Below are 24,094 nucleotides of genomic sequence, written 5' to 3'. Positions count from 1 at the left end.
TAAGTTACCCACAGCAGAAGTAGCAAGAGTTCTTACCTATCATCCTGCCGCTGATGTTTTTCTGCAACTCCTTGAAGAGGGGACTCAACTGTTTCCTTGCTGATTTCAAGGTGTCTTCCAGGAAGTCCGTGAGGCTGGACCACACCTGCAGCTTTGATTCACTGAAGTAGATGGAAGGGGGCGCTCTTTCCCACGGTCGTCCCAGCCAGTCACTAAGAACTGAATTGTTTTCTTCTTTTATTATTGCAGATTTTAGCACAGATGAAAGAATTCTACTTCTTGTTAACAGTACAAAAAAACTTAGCTGTACTTATAGTAGGCTTATTATCTTTTCTCATTAGAAGACTAAGATAAACACATAGTCTACTTTCAAAGGTAAAATTGGAAACTCAAAAAGGATGCAATGAATAATTTCAAATGTCTATCTACTCTTTGATAGACAAGGTTGACGTTTTATGTTTTAAATCGAAAGTTAAATAGCTGCTGAATCTGTGCATTGGGAAGCAAAGTGGGCATCTAAGAATACGTGTTTCATGCTTACGTCCACAAGCCTCTCTCTACAAAAATCTCCACATGACAGTAGTGGGCGATTAAATTTCTCTCCTTGAAAATCAATTACTGATACAGTGCCACATTAAATTTGATTTTCTGTCCTGAACAGATAGACAGACTTGTTTGATTTCCCTCCCCCATTTTTATTGATCAATATGAAAATCTTTATAACATGTTCTGCTAGCAGGGGAAGAAGAAGAGAGGGAAAAGGAACAGGAGGATGAGGAGAGAGAGCTGGAGAAAAAGAAGAAAGCCTGTCCCGTAAACAGCAGCGTCTGTGCCCTGTTGTGCTCTGCTCAGCCGGTTCTTCTCTCCACAGGCCAAATGTGCTACCATTGGGTGCTGTTGCTGCATAAACTAAAATTAACAAGTGACTTCTGTTACCAAACTCTTAGGTCACACTGCTTTTTGTGGTATCGACATGGATCTTTTCCCTTACAAGTTTCTCAAGCATGCCGGCTTTCCCAGTCTTCAAAGGCCCCTGGCACTTGCTATTCACTCCAAGCCCTTGACAGGTGGTGAGGGAGTTTTAAAGGGGAAACGATTACGCTATTGTAGCAAAGCAATTTGGTTCTCTTGCCAGTCAGCCGGTGTTACACTGTGATCCAATATTTGCAGCCTTAGGATCTAAATGAGACTTTGCTTTCAGGGGTATTTTATCTTTGTTTCTTCTCTCAGATAATGCTGCTGAAGTGGGGCCTGAGCAGGGTCTGCACCATCTTTTTATAGCTGCAATTCATTTCTTCAAATGAAACCATTTGGTTATATTTTACTAAGAAAAATTATTCTTTGTGCTTCTTATTTTTCTAGATTGGCAACTATAAATCTTTGTTAAAGATGATGTTTTCAACAGAGTTTTTGCAAATGATGATTTGAAGCAAATATTTACAATAACTAATCCCGTCCTAAGCAAATGACTGAGTGAAAAGAGATGACAGTTTGGGAAGTGATAGCGTTTCTTCAGAGAAGAAGTGGAAGACAGTAAATGACATTGGCCAGAACCAGTCTGATTAGCTGTGCTGTGTCTTTTGGCGAACCAGGAGTTGGTGGATGCTACTGGGCTGGTGTTCAGCCCCCACATGCACTTACTGTGTTGGTAAGAGCCAGTAGCAATCCCAGTGGGGGCGGTAAACAACGTGCCGGTCAGCTGAGACAGCTGTGAGAGAACTTCCATTCCTGCCTCTGCAGTCAAAACACTTTCATTAGTTTACTCACAGGTTTTGCCCCGGAACAGTGAAGTGCTACTCAGGAGCACTCACTGCTATTCAGGCCAAGAAAGGCCACGGCCAGTTATCATCTTCAGTTCAAACCCCTCACAGAGCAGTCCACCAGACTTTACAGTCCAAACACTGACTTCCAAGGACTGAACAACAGGCGGAGGGAGAAGGTGCGGAGTTTGACCTGGTGCTTATCTTCCAACTTGGAATACTCGGGCCAAAGACAGAGAAAAGTACGCATATGTTTTCTAAAATGGTCTGCCTCTACGGGAAAGTCCCCTTGTAAGAGGATAGATTTTAAACTGTTAAACACAGGATGGAATACAATGGTCAAAATTTGGTATTAATTTCATCCCTTCTTCAGCGATCCAGCATAGAGACTGAATCATTGAATTCAGCATATAGAGTGAATTACTTCGAATGAAACTAATACACTGGGTAATATATTTTAGTTCTTTGTGGTCCAAGAATAATTACTCCAAACTGCTTCAGTTGCTGGAACCAGATGGCAGCAGCTGAAAGGCAGGGATGTCTCTCACTCACTGGTGTCTGACGTTTTCATTGACAATGAAACCAAATAGAGTCCAAAAGTGTACCCATACATACATAGTCAATTGATTTCAACAAAGACAGAAATGAAATCCTCTGGGAAAAGGATAGTCTTTATAAGGAATGGTGCTGGAACAAATTAGATATGCATATATTAAAAGAAAAAAAATCTTAATCCATACCTCCCATTCTATTAAAAAAAAACAAATCAAGTGCATCACAAACCTAAATGTCAAACATAAGTCTACAAATAATTTAGAAGAAAACATAGGAGAATATTTTTGTGACCTTTGGTTAGGTAAAGAATTTTTAGATATGACACCAAAAACATGATTTATAAAAGAAAAAATTGACCCATTTGACTTTATCAAAATTAAGAATTTCTTGTCTTCAAAAGGAACTGTTCAGAGAAGGAAAAGATGTCATAGGCTAGGAGAAAATATTTTCAAGTCACTTTTCCAAAATACATAAAGGTCTCTCAATAAGAAAACAAATAATCTAATTTTTAAATGAGCAAAAGATTTGAACAGACACTTCACCAAGGACAACAAATGAATGGCAAATAAGCACATGAAAAGATGCCCAGCCTCATGAGTCATCAGGGAAATGCAAATTAAAACCACAATGAGTTACCAGTACACAACCATTTGAATGGATAAAATTAAGAAGACTGACCATATTGGTGTTGGAGTGTTGGGCAACTGGGTTCTCATATATTCCTAGAGAAAATGTAAAATGGTACAACCACTTTGGAAAAATTTAGCTGGTTTTTAAAAAGTTAAACGTACACCTATTATATGACCCAGCCATTCCATCCCTAGGTATTTACCCAAGAGAAATATGTTGATGGCAGCTGGATTTGTAAAAACTAGAAACTGGAAAGAATTCAAATATCTATCAACAAGCGAATGGATAAACAAATTGTGGTATATCTGTACAATGCAATAATTCTCAGTAATAAAATGCAATGAGCCATTGATACAAGCATCAAATGGATGAATCTACAATAATTATTCTGAGTGAAGTAAGCCTGACAGAAGGAATTATACCGTATGATTCCACTTATAGGGAATTCTATAAAATGCAAACTAATATACCATGAAAGAAAACAGATCAGTGGTTGCCTCCTGCTGGGGGTGAGGAAGCAGGAGAGAGAAACCACAAAATAGCATGAGGAGACTTTTGGGGGTGATGAGTATGTCCGTTGTCTTGATAGTTTTATGGTTTCACAGGGTATATATACACACGTCATAATTTATGAAATTTCACATTTTTAATAGGTACAGTTTATTGTACGTTGATTACACCTTGATAAAACTCTTTGAAGTCTTTTAAATAATGCCAAAAAATATGGGTATTAGGTTTTTGGCTTATGCAGTAACTGTGTGTATGACGATATCTTAACTGAGGAATCCTGGAGAAGGGATAGGTTTGGCACTGGGGCGGCAATCAAGAGTTTGTTTTAGATGTGTTAACTTTGAGATGCCTACTAGACATGCAAACTAAACATCCACATGAAGATGTCAAAGAGGAGCTACATGTGAATCTGCAGCTCTGAGACTCAGAGCTGAAAGACATGAATTTGGGAGTCTTCAGAAGATGGATTGAATTTAGAGTCATAGGAATAGATAAGACTGCCTATGAGAAGAGTGTAGTCATGGAAAAGGAGAGAGCCAGGATCAGGCCCTGGGTGCATTTTAGGGTCTTGCTAAGGAGGAGGAGCAGCAAAGGAGACTGAGACGAAGAGGCCACTGGGGAGGGAGCAAAACAAGGAGCGTGTGGTATCAAGGAAACCAAGAGAAGAACCCCATTTGATATTTATGCCATTAAAATAAAAGTTAGATCAATATGAACAGTTGTATTACTTTTTCCAACGGTCTTCGGCTGCTTTCATGCAGGCTTATGCAGATGATTGTTTTAACCAGCATTGGGGTTTAGCCAAGTGAGTTGGGATTTAGCAAAGAGAAAGACAAAGAAGTTCAGACTCTTTGCAAAAGAGTAATGATAATGATGGACTGTTAAATCCAAGTTTAACGAGGAAGGAATCAAGGATGAAGGTGACAGTGAAAAAGCAGGAGTGTGTGGGCTGGAGGCTCAGGAAAGGATTCTGGAGTGGGAGCACTTGAGCACGAGCATGACTCGGAAGTAGTACTCAGAGAGAAAAATGCTTGAGACCAAGAGTTCAGAGGTGATGCAGCTACTGGGGAGGCAAACTGAGGAGTGGTGCCTGAGGTGGTTCTGGCTGAGAAGTCGGGGTCTGCTGGCTGGACCAGGGTCATCACGGGTCAACCAGGTGGAAATTGCGTTTGGATAATAATAAACAGTTTGAGAAAATTTAATTTCACATTCCCTCTCCCCTGTTCTGCTTAGTAAAAAAAAAAAGTAAATGCAGAGCTTTTATTTAACAGATGTTAAAAAGTGAATTTGACTTAGTGCTTCTGAAGTTTCCCTTCAAGTACTGAAATCAACTTTGAGTCACAGTGGCTGACACTAGACAGGTAGGTACTCAAAATTGCATCAGCAAGCATGCTCACCTTTACAAAGCACGCCACTCTTTTTAACATTCTCATATTCCTTCAGTATTTATATTATTATTTATTTTTATTAAGTATTTATGTTATTTTGATATTCACAAGTCTTCTAAGGTAAGGTACTATTATTCTAACTTTCGTGAGAGGAAAGGGAGGTCCACAAACTTGCCTGAGGCCACCGCTGACGTGGCACCAGTGGGATTCAAGCCCAAGGCCCTGGCCTCGGGGTTCCTGCTCACGCACTCCAGGTTCAGAACAGCAGGGAGAGTCTTCTCAGATTGACTGACTGTGGCTTCTGGGCTGCTCAGGCACTTTCCTCTGTATGTGGACGCTAATTTTACCGTGTTTTCCAGAAAGAAACAGAAACAACGTTCCTGGCTGGCTCTTGCCACTAGTGACTTTGTTTCTGCAGAGACAGCTTACTCTGACCACTAACCCCAACCCTTTTCCTCCTGAATACTTGAGTATATGAGAGATAAAGAGGAAAAAGAAATAAAGAGTAAATGTGACTGAATCATTTAAACTGAGGGCATTTCACACATTCACAAACTATCACCATAAAGTAGGCATGATCACTACCTTTCAAAACTGACCTGAGGCTCCGAGTGGTACGAACAGGTCCACGTGACCCCCTTCTTCCTCAGGGGCCACATAGCTTCCTAATCTCTCCCAGAAGTCTCTCGCCTCAGGCCTCAATAAATTTTTAATACCAATTTTATAGCCTGAGGGAAAAACCAAAATGTCATATCAGTTTGTAATACTATCCTGAACGGAAACTCTCAGCAGTTTGTCAAAGTGCAACTGTGATTCAAGAGGCGGAGACCTGCGCATATGACCAAGCTCTGCAGGCAGCTCTGCCTCCGCGCTGCCCCGAGATGCCACATGCGGCACCGGGACTCCGACCACCAGTCCTGGTCACGTTCTGGTTCACTGACACGGTGCCTCAGGCTGGGGCGCTGCGTCCTTGCCTCCACTGAGCAGCAGGGCGAGTTACCAGGCTCACAGGAGGGCTTAGGTGGGAGGCCAGTCAAGTCCTGGGATTTTGCAACCAAATTTCAAAGCAAAAATATTTCCCACCATTGCCAGTCAAAAAATAAGTCATTCAGAGCAGAAGTAAGGCTCCTGGAAATGGTAGAGATAACTGTAGCTCTCACTTGCTGGGAATCCTGTGCGATGATCCAGCTAATTTGGGTGTCTAGACCCATTTCTAAACAAGTCCTGGAGACTCTGCATCCGGAAGCCCCAGTAACAGAATGAAAAGTGAGTCAGGCACAAGAATCCCGACAGCCCACCACTTCTCGTGGGGAGGTCAGACCCAGGACGGAAGGGCCTCTTCAGGCGCCTGGAGTAAGTGATTCACTTTGTCATTGGTTTTAAGACAAAAACTTTTGGAAAGACACCATAATTATATAGAAGGAAACTAGTTTTCTGAGGTATTTTGTTATTGTTACTATTGATTTACAAAAAGAAAACAAGGAAAAGGCGGAGATTGGAAGCCTTTCTACCTGGAGAACAAAGTCTGAGATCAGGAAACCCTGCCAGGCCCCTCGCTCTGCGTGAGGTGAGCCTCCCGCAAGGTAAGACCTGCAGTTGGGGCCTCACCACCATTAGAAAAGAGCTACCGTGCAATTCAACACAAACATAAACCAAACAGTAGCTGTCCTTACTCTGGGGATGTATAACATTGAGTGTGGAACATAATCTGCTCCAGGCACAGGTAAACTAAACAAGAAAAGCCCAAAATAAGGTAAAACTAAACCAAAAGCAGTTCATTTTTATTAATAATAAAATTCACTAAAACTCTTCCAAGCGTGCTGAGTCCCAGGCACAAAGAACACAGTTGATGGGGGATTCAGGTGCCCACTCTGCCATTTTGGGAATTTCCTGCCAGCTGGAAATTGACCATCTCACTCCCTCTCTCCCCTCACTCCACAAAGACGGAAGGTTTCATGTTAGTAAAACTTAAAACAATTCTATTCTAGGTATAAGCAAGAAGGATGCAAGTTACAGTAGGAGGAAGTATAGAAACTAAAAGTTTACTTCTGAAACATTCATCATCTCCTTCCCCCAAAAAAGGGTAATCACTGACATTTTTAAAAGACAGCCCATAACAAGTTAGTGTCATCAGCCAATCCTTTCCTTTGTGGTGTAAGCCATCTGAAACTGTAATGAATGTTGTTAGTGCACACCAATTTATAGATCTTGGTATCTGCTGCTATTAAAATTGCTTCACTTTCATCAGACTTAAAAACTTTTGTGCATCAAAGGACATAATCAACGGAATGAAAGTCAGTTTACAAAATGGGAGAAAATATTTGAAAATCATATATCTTGTAAGAGATTACTATCTAGACTATATAAAGAATGTCTACGCCTCAATAACAAAAAACCAAATAACCCAATTTAAAAACGGGCAAAGGACCTCATAGACATTTCTCTAAAGATTTACAAATTGCCAACAAGCATATGAAAAGATGCTCAACATTGCTAATCATCAGAAAAATGCAAATCAAAGCCATAATGGATATTACCTCATACCCATTAGGATAGCTACTATCAAAATAAAACAAAACAAAAACAGAAAATAACAAGTGTTGACGAGGATGTGGAGAAATTGGAACCCCTGTGCTCTAGTGGTAGGATTATAAAATGGTGCAGCTGCTATGGAAAATAGTGTGGCGGTTCCTCAAAAAGTTAGAAACAGAATTACATACAATCCAGCAATCCCACTTGTGGGTGTACAGCCACAGGAACTGAAGGCAGGGGCTCAGAGATGTGTGCACACTCATGTTCATAACAGCGCTGTTCACAATACCAAGAAGTGGGAGCAACCTGAATGTCCATTAAAGAATGAACAGATAAACAAAATGTGGTCTACACATACAATGGAATATTATTCAGCCTTAAAACAAGAAGGAAATCCTTTCACATACTACAACACGGATGAACCTTGAGAGCATTGTAAGCGAAGTAAGCCAGTCACAAAAAGTGAAATAGTGTATGATTCCACTTATATGAGGCCTCTAAAGTTGTCTGATTCACAGGAACAGAAAGTAGAGTGGTGGTTCCTAGGGGCTGGGAGGAGGGAAAAAGGGGAGTGGTTGTTTAATGGCGTGATGGTTAACTTTATGTGTCAACTTGACTGGCCCATGGGTACCCAGATATTAGGTCAAACATGATTCTGAGTGTATCTGTGAGGGTGTTTTGGGATGAGATTAACATTTGAATAGGTAGAGAGAGTAAAGCAGATTTCCCTCCCCATCTGTGTGAGCCTCACCCAAACAGTTGAAGCCTCACTGGAACAAAAAGGCTGACCTTCCCTTGAATAAGAGGGAACACCTCTGCCTGACTGCTCTGAGCTGGGGTATCAACCCTCTTAGCAAACTGGAGCTTAAATAGTCCTCTGAAGGTCAGACATGTGGACAAATACTACATCAGTGCAAAGTTGCTGTTTTTTCCAATCCCCAGGCTTACCTTGGAGTAAATGGATTTCTCTGCTATTTCCATCGCTGAATACCCCCAGACTCTGTGCCCTCTTCCCATCCAGAGCTTTTTCTATGAGATAAAGCAGGCTCTCCAAGGTTAGGCCACTGTGTTCATAAACCACAGAAATGACCCCTGCCCTGACACTGTCCACCACCACCTAGAAGAAGGGAAGTCCATTATTTTGGAATATTTATTAATACAACAGAGATGTAATCTGTGATTTTTAAAAACTATTTTTTTTCAGAAATTATGGAAGGAAGAAGATAAGCTTTCTCCTTTGTTGGTTTCTTCTTAAATTATTTTATTTCTTTCCCAATTATAAGAGGAGAAGATTAAGCACACTTGTAACTCAGTCACTCAGAGATAAATACTGTTAACACTCAGGTTATTTTCTTCCAGCCTTTTTATCTTTATACACATCCAGGCACATGGACATATCTACAACTTTTAAAAAACAATAAACTAGAGATCACACAATTTTGCAGTGGAATTCTCAAACGCATTGAAAGTTTTCCTCTTAATTATGAACTTTTGAATGATCAATATTGATTTTTACCATTTAAATAAATATTGAAATCACTGTTCTTTGAATTCAACAACCAAATAAACTTTTCATTATCATAAAGTTAATTCTTTAGCAGCAGATGAGTTGGAAAGTCAATGAAGTCACTGATTTTTCCCAAAACCTCATGCCACTGTCTGGAGGTCACAGTTCAACTAAACGTCTGTCACAGTGGTAATTAAATAAGTAATTATGGCATAGTCTTATGTAAAGAAGACAAATGAGAGAACAGACTTATTTTACACCAGTTTATTCACCCACACGGCCACCAGTTATCCTCTGTGCCCGGCGTGATGCACCCTACCCATTAGAGCTATCTGAGGCCCGTGTGGAAATCGAAACCCTGGTCTTGCTTTCATGTGGATCCACTAAGCTAGCCGGTCATAAATGATTAGAGTCAATTGCTGGAGGCCGAGAAAGAGAAGTGATTTTATGTCTCGAAAGCAACCATTTGGTTACAAATAGGAATTTTTTTGAAAACAGTCTAGTAGGCCAATGAATATTACCTCCTTCTGTCACCCCTGCGTGAATTGGGTATATTATGTACACATATTTACACATATCTACAAAAATACATACTTTCTATGTCTTCTTTTGCTTCCATTTTCCTATTATTCATATTAAAATTAAAATATATAACTTCATTATAGAAAGAGCATATTTCAATTTAACGGTACACTCATTAAACAGATCACAAAATAGGATTTCTGACATTCTTCTTTTGAGAGACGGTGGTTACACGATATTAGTAAATTCCTTGGCCATTCCAAAGAAGTTTTAAAATAATTCTTAATCACCTTGCTCCTTTTTGGATTAAGTGCAACAAATTCAATTCAATAAGAATTTCAAATAAGATTTTTTTAACTGTTTTGGGTCGGTAAATTTCCAGACGACGTTCCTTTTAGATGGATCATTTTCTTTTCTTTTTTTTTTTTTATTAAAGATTTTTATTTTTTCCTTTTTCTCCCCAAAGCCCCCCGGTACATAGTTGTGTATTCTTCGTTGTGGGTTCTTCTAGTTGTGGCATGTGGGATGCTGCCTCAGCGTGGTCTGATGAGCAGTGCCATGTCCGCGCCCAGGATTCGAACTAACGAAACACTGGGCCTCCTGCAGCGGAGCGCGCGAACTTAACCACTCGGCCACGGGGCCAGTCCCTAGATGGATCATTTTCATACACATGGTGGCCAAAAGACAGCCACACATCCTCTAGTGTTAATGAAAAAACCTGATTCAGGAAGGCTGGCCTGCTAATGCACCGTACCTCATATGCAGGAATCCGAGATGATATTAATACGACGTGTGGCTGGGAAGCACGAGAAGAGCTGTCATCATTTTTATAAACTCCTCGCCAACTTTTCTTTGATAGTAAAGGGTAGGAATGGCTTCCAGAAACATTGCTCCTGAAGGGGAATAAGTGAAGTTTTCATTTTCTCTTAATTTGATCTGCTAAGTGAGCCCCGTAGTTTCCCTGGGGGTCAGTTACACTGTCCGAGGCACGTGGCCTCAGTACCTGTCTCTCCCTGTGGTTTTCGGGGACAGCTGCAAGTGGGGCTCCCGGGCAGGGTGGGGTCAAAGCTGCCCTCTGGGCCTCTCCTCCTACATTCGTGGGTAACTGGAAGGGTTCCTGGAACTGACTTAGATTTCGTTGGGCACTTAAAATGAATGTAGTGGCATACCTAGGGGTTCAAAACGACATTTTAAAAAGGAATAGCTGAGGGGCTGGCCCCGTGGCCGAGTGGTTAAGTTCGCGCGCTCCGCTGCAGGCGGCCCAGTGTTTCGTTGGTTCGAATCCTGGGAGCGGACATGGCACTGCTCATCAGACCACGCTGAGGCAGCATCCCACATGCCACAACTAGAAGGACCCACAACGAAATATACAACTATGTACCGGGGGACTTTGGGGAGAAAAATAAAATCTTAAAAAAAAAAAAAAAGGAATAGCTGAGAAATTTTACATTTCCTAAATCACCCTGGCCTCAGCGCTGAGTAACGTCTCCATTCTCTCCAGAGCCAACTCCACCCCTACATTACTATTGGATACGGTTATTCCATAAAAAACATTTCTGGAAAAAATGTTATTTTTGCTCAATAACTTTATACAGAAAAGGTACTGCATCCACAATATAGCCTCTTTGCAGGGTTAAGAATATTTGAAATACAAATTTTGAGAGCTATATATTTCCCTCTTCAGAAAGCATGTTAAAGACCACTGTTCTTGAAGATTAAAGAATTATTCCTATTGCTGTTTCATAGGATATGAGCATGTAATTACACGGGACCCCTGCATGTTGGCTAAGCTGCTCTAGGGTGAACTCTTGGTGTCACAGGTGGTCTTGAGCCCTCAGGAGATGGAGGTTTGCTCACCGCCTGGGCAAAGCTTCCAAGGATGCTGAGACCAGCTGTTTCTCTACAACTTCCTGTAATCCCACTCGACCCCTCGAGGTCTGGGAGAGACGTGGCTGGTATCTGGATTCTAACAATCTCCAGCAGCGTGTTCCACTCCCCCATGGGGGTCGGACTCTGAGTAACTCCTCTGAAAACAAAAGCAGCAGGCATTCTGTTTTCTTCATGCTTCTCCCGGCCACACCCACATAGATAAGGCGTCTAAATCAAGCCGCCCAGGGTGATATTCCAAATGGCAGTAATTATAGCATTTTTACAGATTCTATCTGGATTTTTATGTCTCAGCACTGTGGCTGCAAGTCCCCAGTCATTTTAGATCAAGAGACAAAGCTCGGAGAACCAGCACCTCCTTCTTGTGGAAACCAGTTTACCAAGCGATAGGCTTCACAGCCATTTCTGCCCTTCTTGGCTTCAGCTAATTGCCCACCTGTTCGGATCTCCCAGAGGGGAGCAGGTGGAAAAGCAGGAGGAAGAACTCGGCTGGGCTCCTGTGATTCCTTCACACATTGTGCAGATCCAAGGCTTAGCCGACAACGCGCTCCCCTCCTCCCTTTCCACTTTTTTTTAACACCATTCCTCCTTCCTCCTTTCCCATTTTCATTTCTCCTCCTTTTCACCAATTCTTCTGAATTGTCCTGAACCTATTTATTTCCTTTGCCCGTGTTTGTACTTTTCCCTTCTCCTTGTCTTTGGTCTTATAAACTGAGGGGAACCAGGACAGCAATGGAGGCGCTGATATGTGACCTTATATATTTCATCTGAAATCTTGTTGTTTTTCTTAATTAACTTAAAATACATAGTGAAGAAAAAAAGAGTTTGTTCTGAACATACTTTAGAGAATGCCACCCACACACTACTCCAGAAAGACAGTACCATCGTCTCTGTGGGAATCTGTATGTAAACTTGGATAAGACAGAAAGTTTTAAAGTGCCACTCACTCTTACGTAGTGCAATTTTCTCCCAAATTGCTTTCCTTAGGCACTTTTCTCTTTGTCTCTCCTGTAGCTCCTCGTCTCCTGTTTTGGGCTCATTCAGGGTCCCATAAACAGCAGCGGCTTCCCTGGGTGTCAGCCAGTCTAAGTTAGACACACAGGCAATGTAGTGGTGCTTCCAGGCACCGTACTCGTTATCCGCCGGAGCATAGGGCAGAAACCACCCAAACTTAATGCATTTGGGCATCCATAAGCAATCCTTCAGAAACGGAAAGGAGAAAGATGCATTGTAAAGATTTTTTAAGGACAGTTTCTTAGTAATACAGTTTTCAGGTATACAGATAATTATTATTATTACGTTGATATTTCTAGTGCAGTTGGCTGGCGTCTAAACTTAACTCTGAGAAATAAGAAGCATACCTTACTCCATAGGAAAAATTTTCTTTGGTGAACATATATAAGAATATATATATATATGTATTCATCATCTTTGTACACTTATCCAGGGCTCCCATAGCATTTGGTTACTTTAACGATAGATTCTGAGAATTCTGCTTCTAGCAATGGTGTACTTTGTTTCAGACCAACCCTCCCACTGGGAACAACTTTGATTGAACTAGATGATATTGCCAATACACAACCAGTTTTGATATATGAAAGCAGCAAATTTCACATGGCTTAATCTAATCCAATATCTAGACAAAGTATTATAAAACAATCATTTGAAGGCATTATCAAGCTACAATACAATAAGGACTATGCAACCAAGACACCAGAGATCAGGGAAATCCTGAGAGGTGAGCCTGAGTTTGGCATCGCTTTTCACTTCAAGGCACTTGACAGTTCCAAAGTAAAGTTCAGGCTGAGAAGCAGAGAGGAAAGTTATGGCTGGAAGACGTAGAAGCGATAAGAATGTTGGGCACCCCACAGGGAAGAGGAGAAAGGAATCTAAATTCAGGGCCCACTAAGGAGAAGAGCCCCGGCAATGACACCAGGCTTTCAGTTGAGACTCTTTCCAGTGAAGAATGATGAGGAATTTGATAAACTATCACAAGGACTGAGGCAGGCTTTGAAATACCTCCTTCTCTGATTGGATTTAAGCAATCTATTTCCAGCCTAACCAAATGCCAGAAACAACAGCAAGTTCTTGCTGCAGAAAGGTCACATCCCCCAGAGACTCAGATTACAGCATCAGTTTCTTGTACTCAGTATCTGGTACCCAACGCAAAATACCAGGCACACAAAAAGACAAGAATTATTTGTTTCTTCTTTTGTCTTTTTAGTAAATAGAGAGAGATCCTCAGGAGATCCAGACATTGTAATTATCAGACATGAACTTAAAAAAAAAACCCTATAATTAATATAGTTAAGATATTAGGGGCCGGCCCAGTGGCTCAGCAGTTAAGTTCGCACATTTGGCTTTGATGGCCCGGGGTTCACTGGTTTAGATGCCAGGTGTGGACATGGCACTGTTTGGCAAGCTATGATGTGGTAGGCGTCCCACATATAAAGTAGAGGAATATGGGCATGAATGTTAGCTCAGGGCCAGTCTTCCTCAGCAAAAAGAGGAGGATTGGCAGCAGACGTTAACTCTGGGCTAATCTTCCTAAAAAAAAAAAAAAACTCAAATGTCTAGGTGGAGAATTTTGGCAAAATAATAAAATCAATATTCTAGAACTGAAAAATATATTAACTGAAATTTAGAACTCTGGACCAGTTTAAGATCGAATTAGAATGCAGCTAAAGAGATGATTAGTCAAGTGAAAGATAAGCTGGAAGGAAAATCCAGACTGAAACCCCGAAGGCTGAGGATGGGAAAGACACATGAGAAAACAGGAAACTTACGGGCCACGGAGAGTCAACTTAAACACAAGTGCTGGGATCCAGAAGGAACAGAGAGTGAGCGGGCAGAAGCAATAGGAAACTTACGGGCCACGGTGAGTCAACTTAAACCCAAGTGCTGGGATCCCAGAAGGAACAGAGTGAGCGGGCAGAAGCAATAGGAAGAGAAGGCATCTGAGAACTCTTCAAAACTGATAAAAGATATTAAACCCCAGATTCAAAAATCACTGCAAAGCACAAAACAGGATAAACACACACACACACCCCTCGAGGCACACTACAATAAAATTGTGGAAAACAAAAAACAGAAGGAAAAAATCCTAAAAGAAGCTACAGAAAATAGAAATATTACCTTTAAAAGAACAACAATAACACCTCCTACTTCCCAAAAAACAAGTTATGGAAGGCAGAGAACATGGAAAATTTTCAAAGTTCTATAAAAAATTAACTGCCAACCTAGAGTTCAAATTCCCACTGAAAACATCCTTCAAATATGAAGGTGAAATGAAGACATTTTCAGACAAAAAGTAAGAGAATTTGTCAGCAGCTAGCTACACTAAAAGAAATATTAAAGAGAATTCAGAAGGAAAATGATCTGAAATGGACACTCAGAGATGCAGGAAGGTATAAAGAGCAGCAGGGGAAGCAAAGGTGTGGTTACTTAAATAAACATTGACCACATAAAGCAATAGTAATAAAGCCTGGTGAGATGAACACATACATAGATATTCACATGTGTTTATGTATTGCTTATACGTGTGCGTGTGTGTATAAAATTAAAATATTTGACAAGAAAAGCAGAAACACTGAGTGAGGTGCTGAGGGAGTGAAAGGTTCCAGGCTACTTGCCTTGCTGGGAGGTGCCAGGACGAGAGTTGTCAGCTCTGTGGCAGTCACGGAAGGACTGCTAAAGAATTTACCATTACCAATCTAAAACATATCTAAGTACTCCAGAAGAATACAAGAAGAGAAACAAAATATAAAACACATGGAATAAAGAACAAACACTGAAATGGTGGCCCTACACCAAGTACATCAGTATTTACATAAATGTACGCAGACTAAGTCACTCCAGCTAAAAGTCAAAGATCACTGGATATGAAAACCACCACCCCCACCACCGCATTCTGTGTGCAAGATGTATTCCTTCAACAGAAGGACACAGAACAGCAGAAAGTAAAACGACAGAAACAACCCACCATGCAAGCACTGGGCCTGGGACCTTAGATGCTACCACCCAGGGCTCGAGGCGGCTTTTGCAGGCAGGCCCCCCACAGACAGCGAGGAGGCCTCTGAGACAGACTCTCAGCACCAGCCACCCTACAAAGTGTGCACAAGCTGAGGAAGTAAATGATCGACTTGCGTTTAAAGTACGCCCGCCGTTACAGTCCATTGTCTTTTAAAAGAAAAAGGAGACGAGTGGGCCAGAGGCAGAATTAGCAACAGAGGGTGTCGAAGACCTGCATTTATACTCTTCGACAGACAGGAGCCAAAGAGGGATCAGTTGAAGCTGTGGGTATAAGGCAATTTTTGAGGTGAGTTATCATGGATAAAATAATATGATATAAAAACCAAAGGTTAAGTAATTTTCCATGAAAAAAACCAGACTTCTTTAGCCAAGATTAAATGTTTTCTAAATAATTAAATTGAGTATAATTGAGTATTTAAAGATTATTAAAATTATATGAATTATTAGAATAGTGTATATCCCCTTACAGAATACATTACTGTATTTAACATATCCCCACTTTTTCTCTTAAGGGTAAGTTAATCATGGTTCAGATGCTCTCAATTATTATCTTCAGGGAAGGAAGCTACCCTGATTGACAGCATTCCAGATGACAGGTATATTTGGGCCCCATTACTAGGAAGTGACAAGCAGTAAACCTGTTCAGTTAAAAACTTCCAGGGCCAGCTGACTTGTGCAGCCACACACAAATCTTTCGGATTCAGAAAGGAGAAGATGTGCAGAGAAAGGAACCGTGGTAACACTGTAGAGAAATCCACTTTGGCCACGTGCATCCTTTCGGAAAACCAGTCTTGGACAAACCTAAAAACAAAGATACACAACTTTAATTCAGAAAACTAATATCTAAACTTGACTAAAAATCCAATGTAAATATGTCATTGTTCTTTCTCTGATGTTCTACCATAAAAAAATAATTAAATCCTAAATAGCATTAGATTAGATTTAAAATACTGTATCCACTTTCAATGATCCATTCTAAAGAGGAAGATGAATAATAAAAGTATCTAAAATCCATAGGGAAAAAAATCTGAAATAAACCTAGTTGTTTAAGCTATAAATCTGGGTTTTTTTCTTTTCCTTTACCCCAAATTCAATAAATCAGCAAGTCCTGGGAGCTCTACCTCCAAAATGTATCCCCACATCCAATCCCTTCTCTCCATCTCCACTGCCATCCTCTGGTCCAAGGCCCCTACCCCTCTCTCCTGCACAACTGCATCAGCCTCCTGATTTCTCCTGCTTCCGCTCCAGTCTTCCTACAGCCCACTGTCCACACAGCAGCTCAAGTGGTTTTTTAAAATGCAAGTTAGATAATGTCACTCATGCAAGTAAAACCCTACAGTGACTTCCCAATGCAATTAGAATAAAAACCTATCGCTCTATCACACTTAGTGGTAAAATATTAAATGCCTCCCCAACGTCAGGAACAAAGTAAGAACGTCCACTCTGACCACTCCAAGAGAACAGGTACTGAGGTTCTCGCCAGTTCAACAAGAAAGGAAAAAAACACGAGGCACACACATGGGAAAGGAAGCAGTAAAACCATCTCAATTCATGCACCGTGTGCAAAGCATCTACAAAACAACTATTAGAGACAACTACGGAATCTGCAAAACAAGCATTTAAATTGTTAAAGTTATTGGTATAAAATTGTTGAAATTTTCTTTTATCTTTTTAAGGTAACAGGATCTATAGCAATATCCCCTTTTTCATTCCTGATATTGACAATTTGTGTTTTCTCTCTTTTTTCCTTGGTTACTCTTGCTAGGAGTTTATCAAGTTTATTACTCTTTTGGAAAAACAGCTTTTATTTCTATATATTTTCTCTATTGTTTGTCCATTTTCTATTTTATTGATTTTTCACTCTTTATCATTTCTTTCCTTCTACTTACTTTGGGTGTGATTTACTATTTTTTTCCAGTTTCTTAAGGTGTAAATTTAGGTCATTAACTTTAAAGCCTTTTTACTTTTTTAATACGAGCACTTAAATGATATATTCCCCTGTAGGCTGTGCTTTACCTGCATCCCACATGCTTAAATATCTTCTATTTTCATTATCATTCAGTTTGAAATATTTTCTAATTTCCCTTGTGATTTCTTCTTTGACTATAGTTTATTTATAAGAGAGTTAATTTCCAAATATCTGTGGATAATCTAGATATTTTTATTAATCTCAAATTTTACTGCATTGTTGTTAAAGATATATTTAATAAGATTTCAACATTTTTAAATGTATTTTGTCTTATTTTGCAGAGCAAGAAGTGATCTATCTTAGTGAATGCTATTTTGCCCATGAAAAGAACATATATATTTGGAAGTTGTTGGGTTTAGTTTTCTACAAATATTAGGTCAAGTTGAGAAGACTGCTCAGATCTTCCATGCTCTTGCTGATTTTTTGTTTAGTTCTGTTAATTCTGTCAGTTTTTGTTTCATGTAATTTGAAACTGTTATTTGGTACTTACACATTTATACTTGTTATGGCTTCTTGATGAGTCGATCCTTTCAGCATTATAAAATGACCCTCTCTGTCTCTCTGTCAATATTCCTTGCCTTGAAATCCATTTCATGTGCTATTAATGTTGCCCTCCTACCATATGAGCTCACTGTTTGCATGGTGTATCTTTGCCCTTCCTTTTACTTTTAATCAATCAGTGACTTTCCCTCATAGTCAGTATAGAGTTACATCTTTTTTTTTTTAAGATTTTTAAAAAATTTTTCCTTGTCCTCCCCAAAGCACCCCCAGTATACATAGTTGTATATTTTTAGTTGTGGGTCCTTCCAGCTGTGGCATGTGGGATGCCGCCTCAGCATGGCTCGATGGGCAGTGCCATGTCCACACCCAGGATCCGAACCAGTGAAACCCTGGGCCACCAAAATGGAGCACTCGAATTTAACCACTCAGCCATGGGGCCAGCCCCTAAAGTTACACCTTGAAATGAGTCTTTTCAGCTCATTTGACAATCATTGTTTTTTGCTTGTTTGTTTTTTCTTTTTTTTGCTGAGGAAGATTAGCCCTGATCTAACATCTGTGCCGTATTTCCTCCACTTTATATGTGGGTCACTGCCACAGCATGGCTGACAAGTGGTGTAGGTCTGTGCCAGGGATCCAAACCCATGAAGCCCAGGCCACCAAAGTAAGCAAGTTGAAATTAACCACTATGCCACAGGGCTGGCCCTGATGATCATTGTTTCTCATTTGAGGGTTTAGTCTACTTACATTTCATATAATTATTGACATGGTTGAATTCAGGTCTCAATTTTGTTATTTGTTGTTCAGTTGTCCTGTCTGTCTTACGAAACTTTATTCCTCCACTCCTGCCTTGGTTTGAGTTAATAAATTGTTTTGCTTTCCATTTTAATTCCTTTATTGGCTTTTCAGGATACTTTTTGCATTACCCTTTTAAGTTGTTACTAGAAAGTATAATATGCATCTAACTTTTCATAGTCTACTTAGAGTTAATATTCATATAAAGTTAAAGAACATTGCCATAGTGTAGTCCTTGCCATCCTTTGAGGTCTCATTGTCATATATATTGCATCTACTTATGTTATAAACCACACAACACATTGCTCTTACTTTAAACAGTCATATGTTTTTTAAGTAACTTCAAAATTTTATACTTGCCCACATATTTACCATTTCCTGTGCTCATTTCTGCTTATAAATCCAAGTTTCCATTGCTATCAATTTTTTTAGCCTGAAGAACTTCTTTTAGCATTTCTTTACTGCAAGTGTTCTGACAAAAATTTTGTCAGTTTCCTTTTGCCTGAAAATGTCTGTATTTCACCTTAATAGCTGTGGTACTATTATGACCCCATTAATCAGTTTCAATAACTATCATCTCACAGTCCATTTGGTATCTGCTATATCCTCTTCTTCTTCTTCTCCCCTCACTCCAACATTATTTTAAAGCAAACCCAAGACATCATATCATTTCATCCATAAATATTTCAGTGTGTATCACTAAACAATAAGAACATTAAAAAAAACATATACTATAATACTATCATCATGCCTAAACAAATTCAACCATAATTTCATAATGTGACATTCATAAAGAAAAGTTTTTTTTACATGACATCCATCAAGAAAACTTCTTACATTGCATTGCATGCCACCTAAGCAAAGATGGATCTCGAACAAATAAACAATCCAAGGTTCCACCAAAGTGGTCATCTTGGGGGCTGTACAGGACTTAGACCAAAGAGATGTTTCATGGCCCATGTAAGATGCACGGCTGGCCCTGCAGCCACCGACTACCCAAAGAAGATACTTAATACCTGATTCTCCTCTTTAGATATTATCAGCAAACATCTGCTACAGATCCAAGCCACCAGGTAGGTGGTCACATTTGAATAAGAATTGCTAGAACAAGAAACTTTGGAAGCAATCCAGGTATCAGTAAATCAAACTCTTCGCTAGAACCTCTAATATCCTCCAAACTCAGCAGAATTATAGATATTTGTGATCAATCTCACAGCTTATTGGAAACTTTGACAATAAGAACCCACCAGAACTCACTTACCTTGGGCCACTGGGCTGCAGAACTTTTTCTCACTGCTAAGTGGCTCCTGCTGCCCTGTTACTCACTGAAAGAAAAGTAATGACTGAACAGATTCCTTCCTGCAGTGGTTCTTCTCTGATCTAAATCCCCAAAGGGTGGGTCAAGCCTCAGAAAGTTCCAATGTGACATGACAATGGCACCTCCAATTAGCGACAAAAAAGACCTTAGTTACCTTCATAAACAGGCTGCTGAACATCTTTAGGCCAGAGACAATCTTGACCACAAATTTACTCAAACTGCTGGATTAACTGGAACTTCAACTACAAGTCTTGGGATAAGGAAAAAATTCTACCTTGCAACCCAACACCAACTAATACATGTAGGAGTAGTTAAGAAATTAGAAAATCAGCTATCACAGTAATAAGTGCTTCAGATACAAATCATCCATGATGCTAAAACTAGGGTAAAAGTTTGAGGAGGAACCAGGATATTTGGGTAGATCCAAATAAGTTTTAATTAATTTAAAAGTAATCATTCAAAGATTTTTTTAGTTACTTATTAGTTAATAAGCACAAAATACTTAGTAATTAACAATCTTCACCAAGTGGTAAAGTCAACATCGCGAGCAATGGGATAAACTGCCATGTTGTGTCCCCAGTATGATCCACTGAGAACACAGCACCACTTCTGTGTTATTCCTGCCAAGAATGTATAACCTGAATGTAATCTTGAAGTCTCAGCCAACCACAAACCGAAGGTCGTGCAACAAAGTAGCAGATTTGTACTCTTCAAAAGTGTCAGGTAAGAAGAGACAAGGAAACACCACGGAATTGCTCCAGGTTGAGGTGGATATAGAGACATGGAGACTAAAAGCAGCAGGTGACCTGGAGCAGGTTCTGGACCGAGAAGGAAAGTGCGGTTACAGTGGGCATTGTTGGAACAGTCAGGAACATTGGGTGGAGTTTGTGGGCTGGACGGCAGTGCTGAATCAATGCTGATTTCCTGATATTGGAGCATGTATTCTGATTTTTCAGCAGAGTCCTTGTTTTTTAGGAAACACAGTGAGATGCTTAAAGTCAGTGGAAAATCACCTTTACAAACTACTCTCCAATGATTCGAAATAATACGGCAAAAACAGTAAAATGTTAACAATTGAGGAATCCAGGTAAAAACTATAAAGGAATCATTTGTACTATTCTTGCAACTTTTCTGTAAGCTAAAAATTACTTCAAAATAAAATGTTTTTTTAAAAAAGAAGAGGCTACCTGCTTCAGTTTCAAGGTTTAATGATCACTTATTATTTCGTGTGTTTCTCCTCCTCTGGCTTAATTTTAAGTCGCTGCTCTTTCTTGATCCCTGTCCATGCAGCCTTGTCACAACCTGAGACAAAACACATTGGCTTACAATGAATCTGTTGGAATGCTGGCCCGGGGAAAGTGTGTGTGCACATGTGTGTGCGTGTGTGTGCGTGCATGTCGAGTAAGCAGAGGGCAAAGAACGGAGCTGTGCATGTGCTGGCAGCATGTGGTGTCCACAGATAGAAGTGTCATCTGGGGATCTTCTCGGTGTCAACAGAGGTTAACGTTCGAGCTGAATGAGTCTGTGACAACACCAAGAACAGTTGACCCCGATGGATCACTGACATGATTCCTCGCTGTGCAGTGGGAGCTACAAGCGTTTCACTGGCCCTTGAGAGACAATTTGCTCTCATTTGGAATAATAAGACAGATCAATAAAATAAGATGCAACAGGAATGTTTTCAGCTTCCTTTCGAAGACCTTTTCAAAGATGTGTGCTTCCCACGCACAGCATCTACTGTTCCGTCCCACAGGAGCAAGAGAAGAACTGAGTCTGAGTTACTTGTTAAAGTAAACCTCAATTACACATTTTATATTTGTTCCTAGTCTGCGCTGCTGCAAGGAACATTCACCTATAATGAATCTTAAGCAAGACGGAAAGAAAATGCTTCAGTCACAAAAAAAAAAAATCAGTAGATGAACAGCAGAGAGTACTTTGCCATAATGACATCGTGACTGATTGCATTTTAGTTACTGTTGCAAAGTAAGAAATCTGTGAAGAGAAATAACACCACCTAAGGAGACAATGGACAAAATGTGCTTTGCTCGTTTATCGTGACAAGGATAGCTTCATTTGAATAATTCATAATGCTTGCAGTGTGCTGCTGGATGTACAATGCGTACTTTGCAAAATAACAAGGTTTAGTAATACGGGACTTGAATAGAATTCTCTGCTCTAAAATGTCTGATAAGAAGTGGAAAGGAGCTGCCAAAATAGTGATGAAAATGACTAGAACAAGAGTTGGAGAGGTGGTCTGGGAGAGGCGAGTGGAACTGGCAGAGGTCCCTGTTTTCCAGTTGCCTGGGTAGCACCTCTTGGTCTGTGTGGTGGCTCCACGGCATGGTGAGGACCCGTAGCAGGTGGGTTTCTACATGATGCCAATGTCACACGACCAATGACTAGGTTTGGGCTATAAAGGAAATGGGGAACTGCATGCTAAAGTCTTTGGTGAAGGAGAGAGCAGAGTCGGGTATGGGTAGAGCCACAAAGAGGGATGATTGACAAGTTTTAAAAAAGATTTTAAACAGTTTGTGGGGGCTGGCCCGGTGGCCCAGTGGTTAAGTTCGCACTTTTTGCTTTGGCAGCCCGAGGTCACCAGTTCGGATCCTGGGTGTGGACCTACACACCACTTGTCAAGCCATGCTGTGGCAGGCGTCCCACATATAGAGTAGAGGAAGATGGGCACAGATGTTAGCTCAGGGCCAGTCTTCCTCAGCAAAAAGAGGAGGATTGGTGGCAGGTGTTAGCTCAGTGCTAACCTTCCTATAACAATAAATAAAAATAAAACAATTTGTGTATCTGATTCATAGTTACATAGATGCCCATAAGCATAGAAAATTAAAAGGTTACTTCTGGTGGTAGGATGAGGGGAGACTGGTATTTTCCTCTTTTTGCTTATGCACATTTTCCAACGCTTCTACAAAAGCTGGTGTTACTATTGAAGAGACGACAGAAGCCTGAGGCGTTCACACATGTCGTCCCATACAGAGAGCACACTCGTCCCAGCTCTCTGCTTGTCCAAATCCTTCTCGTCCTTCAGACTCCAGCCCATGTGTCCAGTCCTCAGAGTGGGCTGCCCTCATCCCTGGACTAGCTGAGGTCCCTGTTACTTTTCCTGTGTCATTTAGCACAGTCGTAGCTGTTACTTGATAGCGATTGGGCTGGCCAAGCATGCCTTGGACGGTGGAAAATGAGGGATAATGCACGCACACAGATTTGTCATTGCTATGCAAGTGCAGTGTAACTTCCCACGTGTGAGTCTTACTATTATACAACTTGTGGCCAGTGAAGCAATATGGTACTGAGGAGGAGCAAGAAATTTTATCTGGGACCAGCCTTGTAGATCTAAGCCATGTGGCTAGGAAAAAGCTACATTTGCAACAATATAGGTAACCACGTATGATGGTGATAGTGGATTTTTAGGATGATATTTCTGGGGTACTGCCCGAATCCCCTCACCTTCCCACAAGGCTGACCATTCCTGCTGCCCAAACACTTTCCTGTGGGAGGCTGCGGTCCCTCACCGAGCTCGACCCACTAAACCCATCCCTATCCTTTGCTGAAAGCTGTGTCGTTCACACTCTTGCACAGCAGTGTCATCCAAGCACTATTTTTGTTTCTATTCTTGCTGACCCTCAACTCAGTCCTGTTTTGGACTCTTTCCCCACTGAAAGTGTTCCTCTTGCACTGGACCGTAAGCCGCACAGAAGAGGGCACAGTGGCTGCCTTTGCTGCTCTGTCTCCATACCTAGGGTGGTGCTTGTAACTTGGCAGGGGCTAAATAAATATGTGTAAATTAGAAGAAAGAATGAAAAAATAATAAAAGTTGAAAAACAGAGAAAATCACTGGTGGTATTCATTTCCTGTTCATTATAACAAATTACCACCAAGTTGGTGGCTTAGCAGCCCAGCTTTATTCTCAGAGTTCTGGGGGTCAGAGGTCTGACATCAGTCCCACTGGACTGCAGTCGAGGTGTTGCCAGGGCTGGCTCCTTCTGGAGGCTCTGAGGGGAGAATCTGCTCCTTGCCTTTCTTAGGTTCTAGCAGCTGCCTATATTCCTTGGTTCATGGCCTCTTTATCCATCTTCAAAGTTAGCAGCATAGGATCTTCAAATCTCTCCATCTCTCCCACTGTTCCCATCATCACATCATCTTCTTTTCTGACTCTGACATCTCTTGCATTCCTTATAA

At 40.7% G+C, this 24,094-nt stretch overlaps 1 protein-coding gene across 13 annotated transcripts in view; it reads right to left on the bottom strand.

Moving 5' to 3' along the window:
* Positions 1–24,094, bottom strand: part of ECT2L (epithelial cell transforming 2 like) — a 108,727-nt gene that overhangs the window by 59,345 nt on the left and 25,288 nt on the right. For 9 of the 13 annotated variants that reach the window (XR_006517971.2, XM_070496341.1, XM_070496339.1 and 6 more), the window contains 8 exons: positions 15,962–16,124; positions 12,239–12,491; positions 11,262–11,430; positions 10,159–10,297; positions 8,324–8,492; positions 5,443–5,571; positions 1,642–1,734; positions 37–219 (listed from right to left, as the gene is read on the bottom strand). Coding sequence is in view for 12 of the 13 variants with exons in the window: in XM_070496341.1 (XP_070352442.1) it covers positions 37–219; positions 1,642–1,734; positions 5,443–5,571; positions 8,324–8,492; positions 10,159–10,297; positions 11,262–11,430; positions 12,239–12,491; positions 15,962–16,124 (1,298 nt within the window). In the remaining variant the exon portion in view is untranslated. Of the gene's footprint in view, positions 1–36; positions 220–1,641; positions 1,735–5,442; positions 5,572–8,323; positions 8,493–10,158; positions 10,298–11,261; positions 11,431–12,238; positions 12,492–14,923; positions 16,125–24,094 lie in introns of those variants that run through there. The other 4 variants (XM_070496347.1, XM_070496343.1, XM_070496345.1 and 1 more) reach the window with 4 other exon arrangements.

This window comes from Equus asinus, chromosome 24 (genome assembly GCF_041296235.1).
Source record: "Equus asinus isolate D_3611 breed Donkey chromosome 24, EquAss-T2T_v2, whole genome shotgun sequence".
NCBI classification, from domain to species: domain Eukaryota; kingdom Metazoa; phylum Chordata; class Mammalia; order Perissodactyla; family Equidae; genus Equus; species Equus asinus.
The sequence above is the reverse complement of the archived record's forward strand: the minus strand, read 5'-3'. Positions and strand labels throughout refer to the sequence as shown.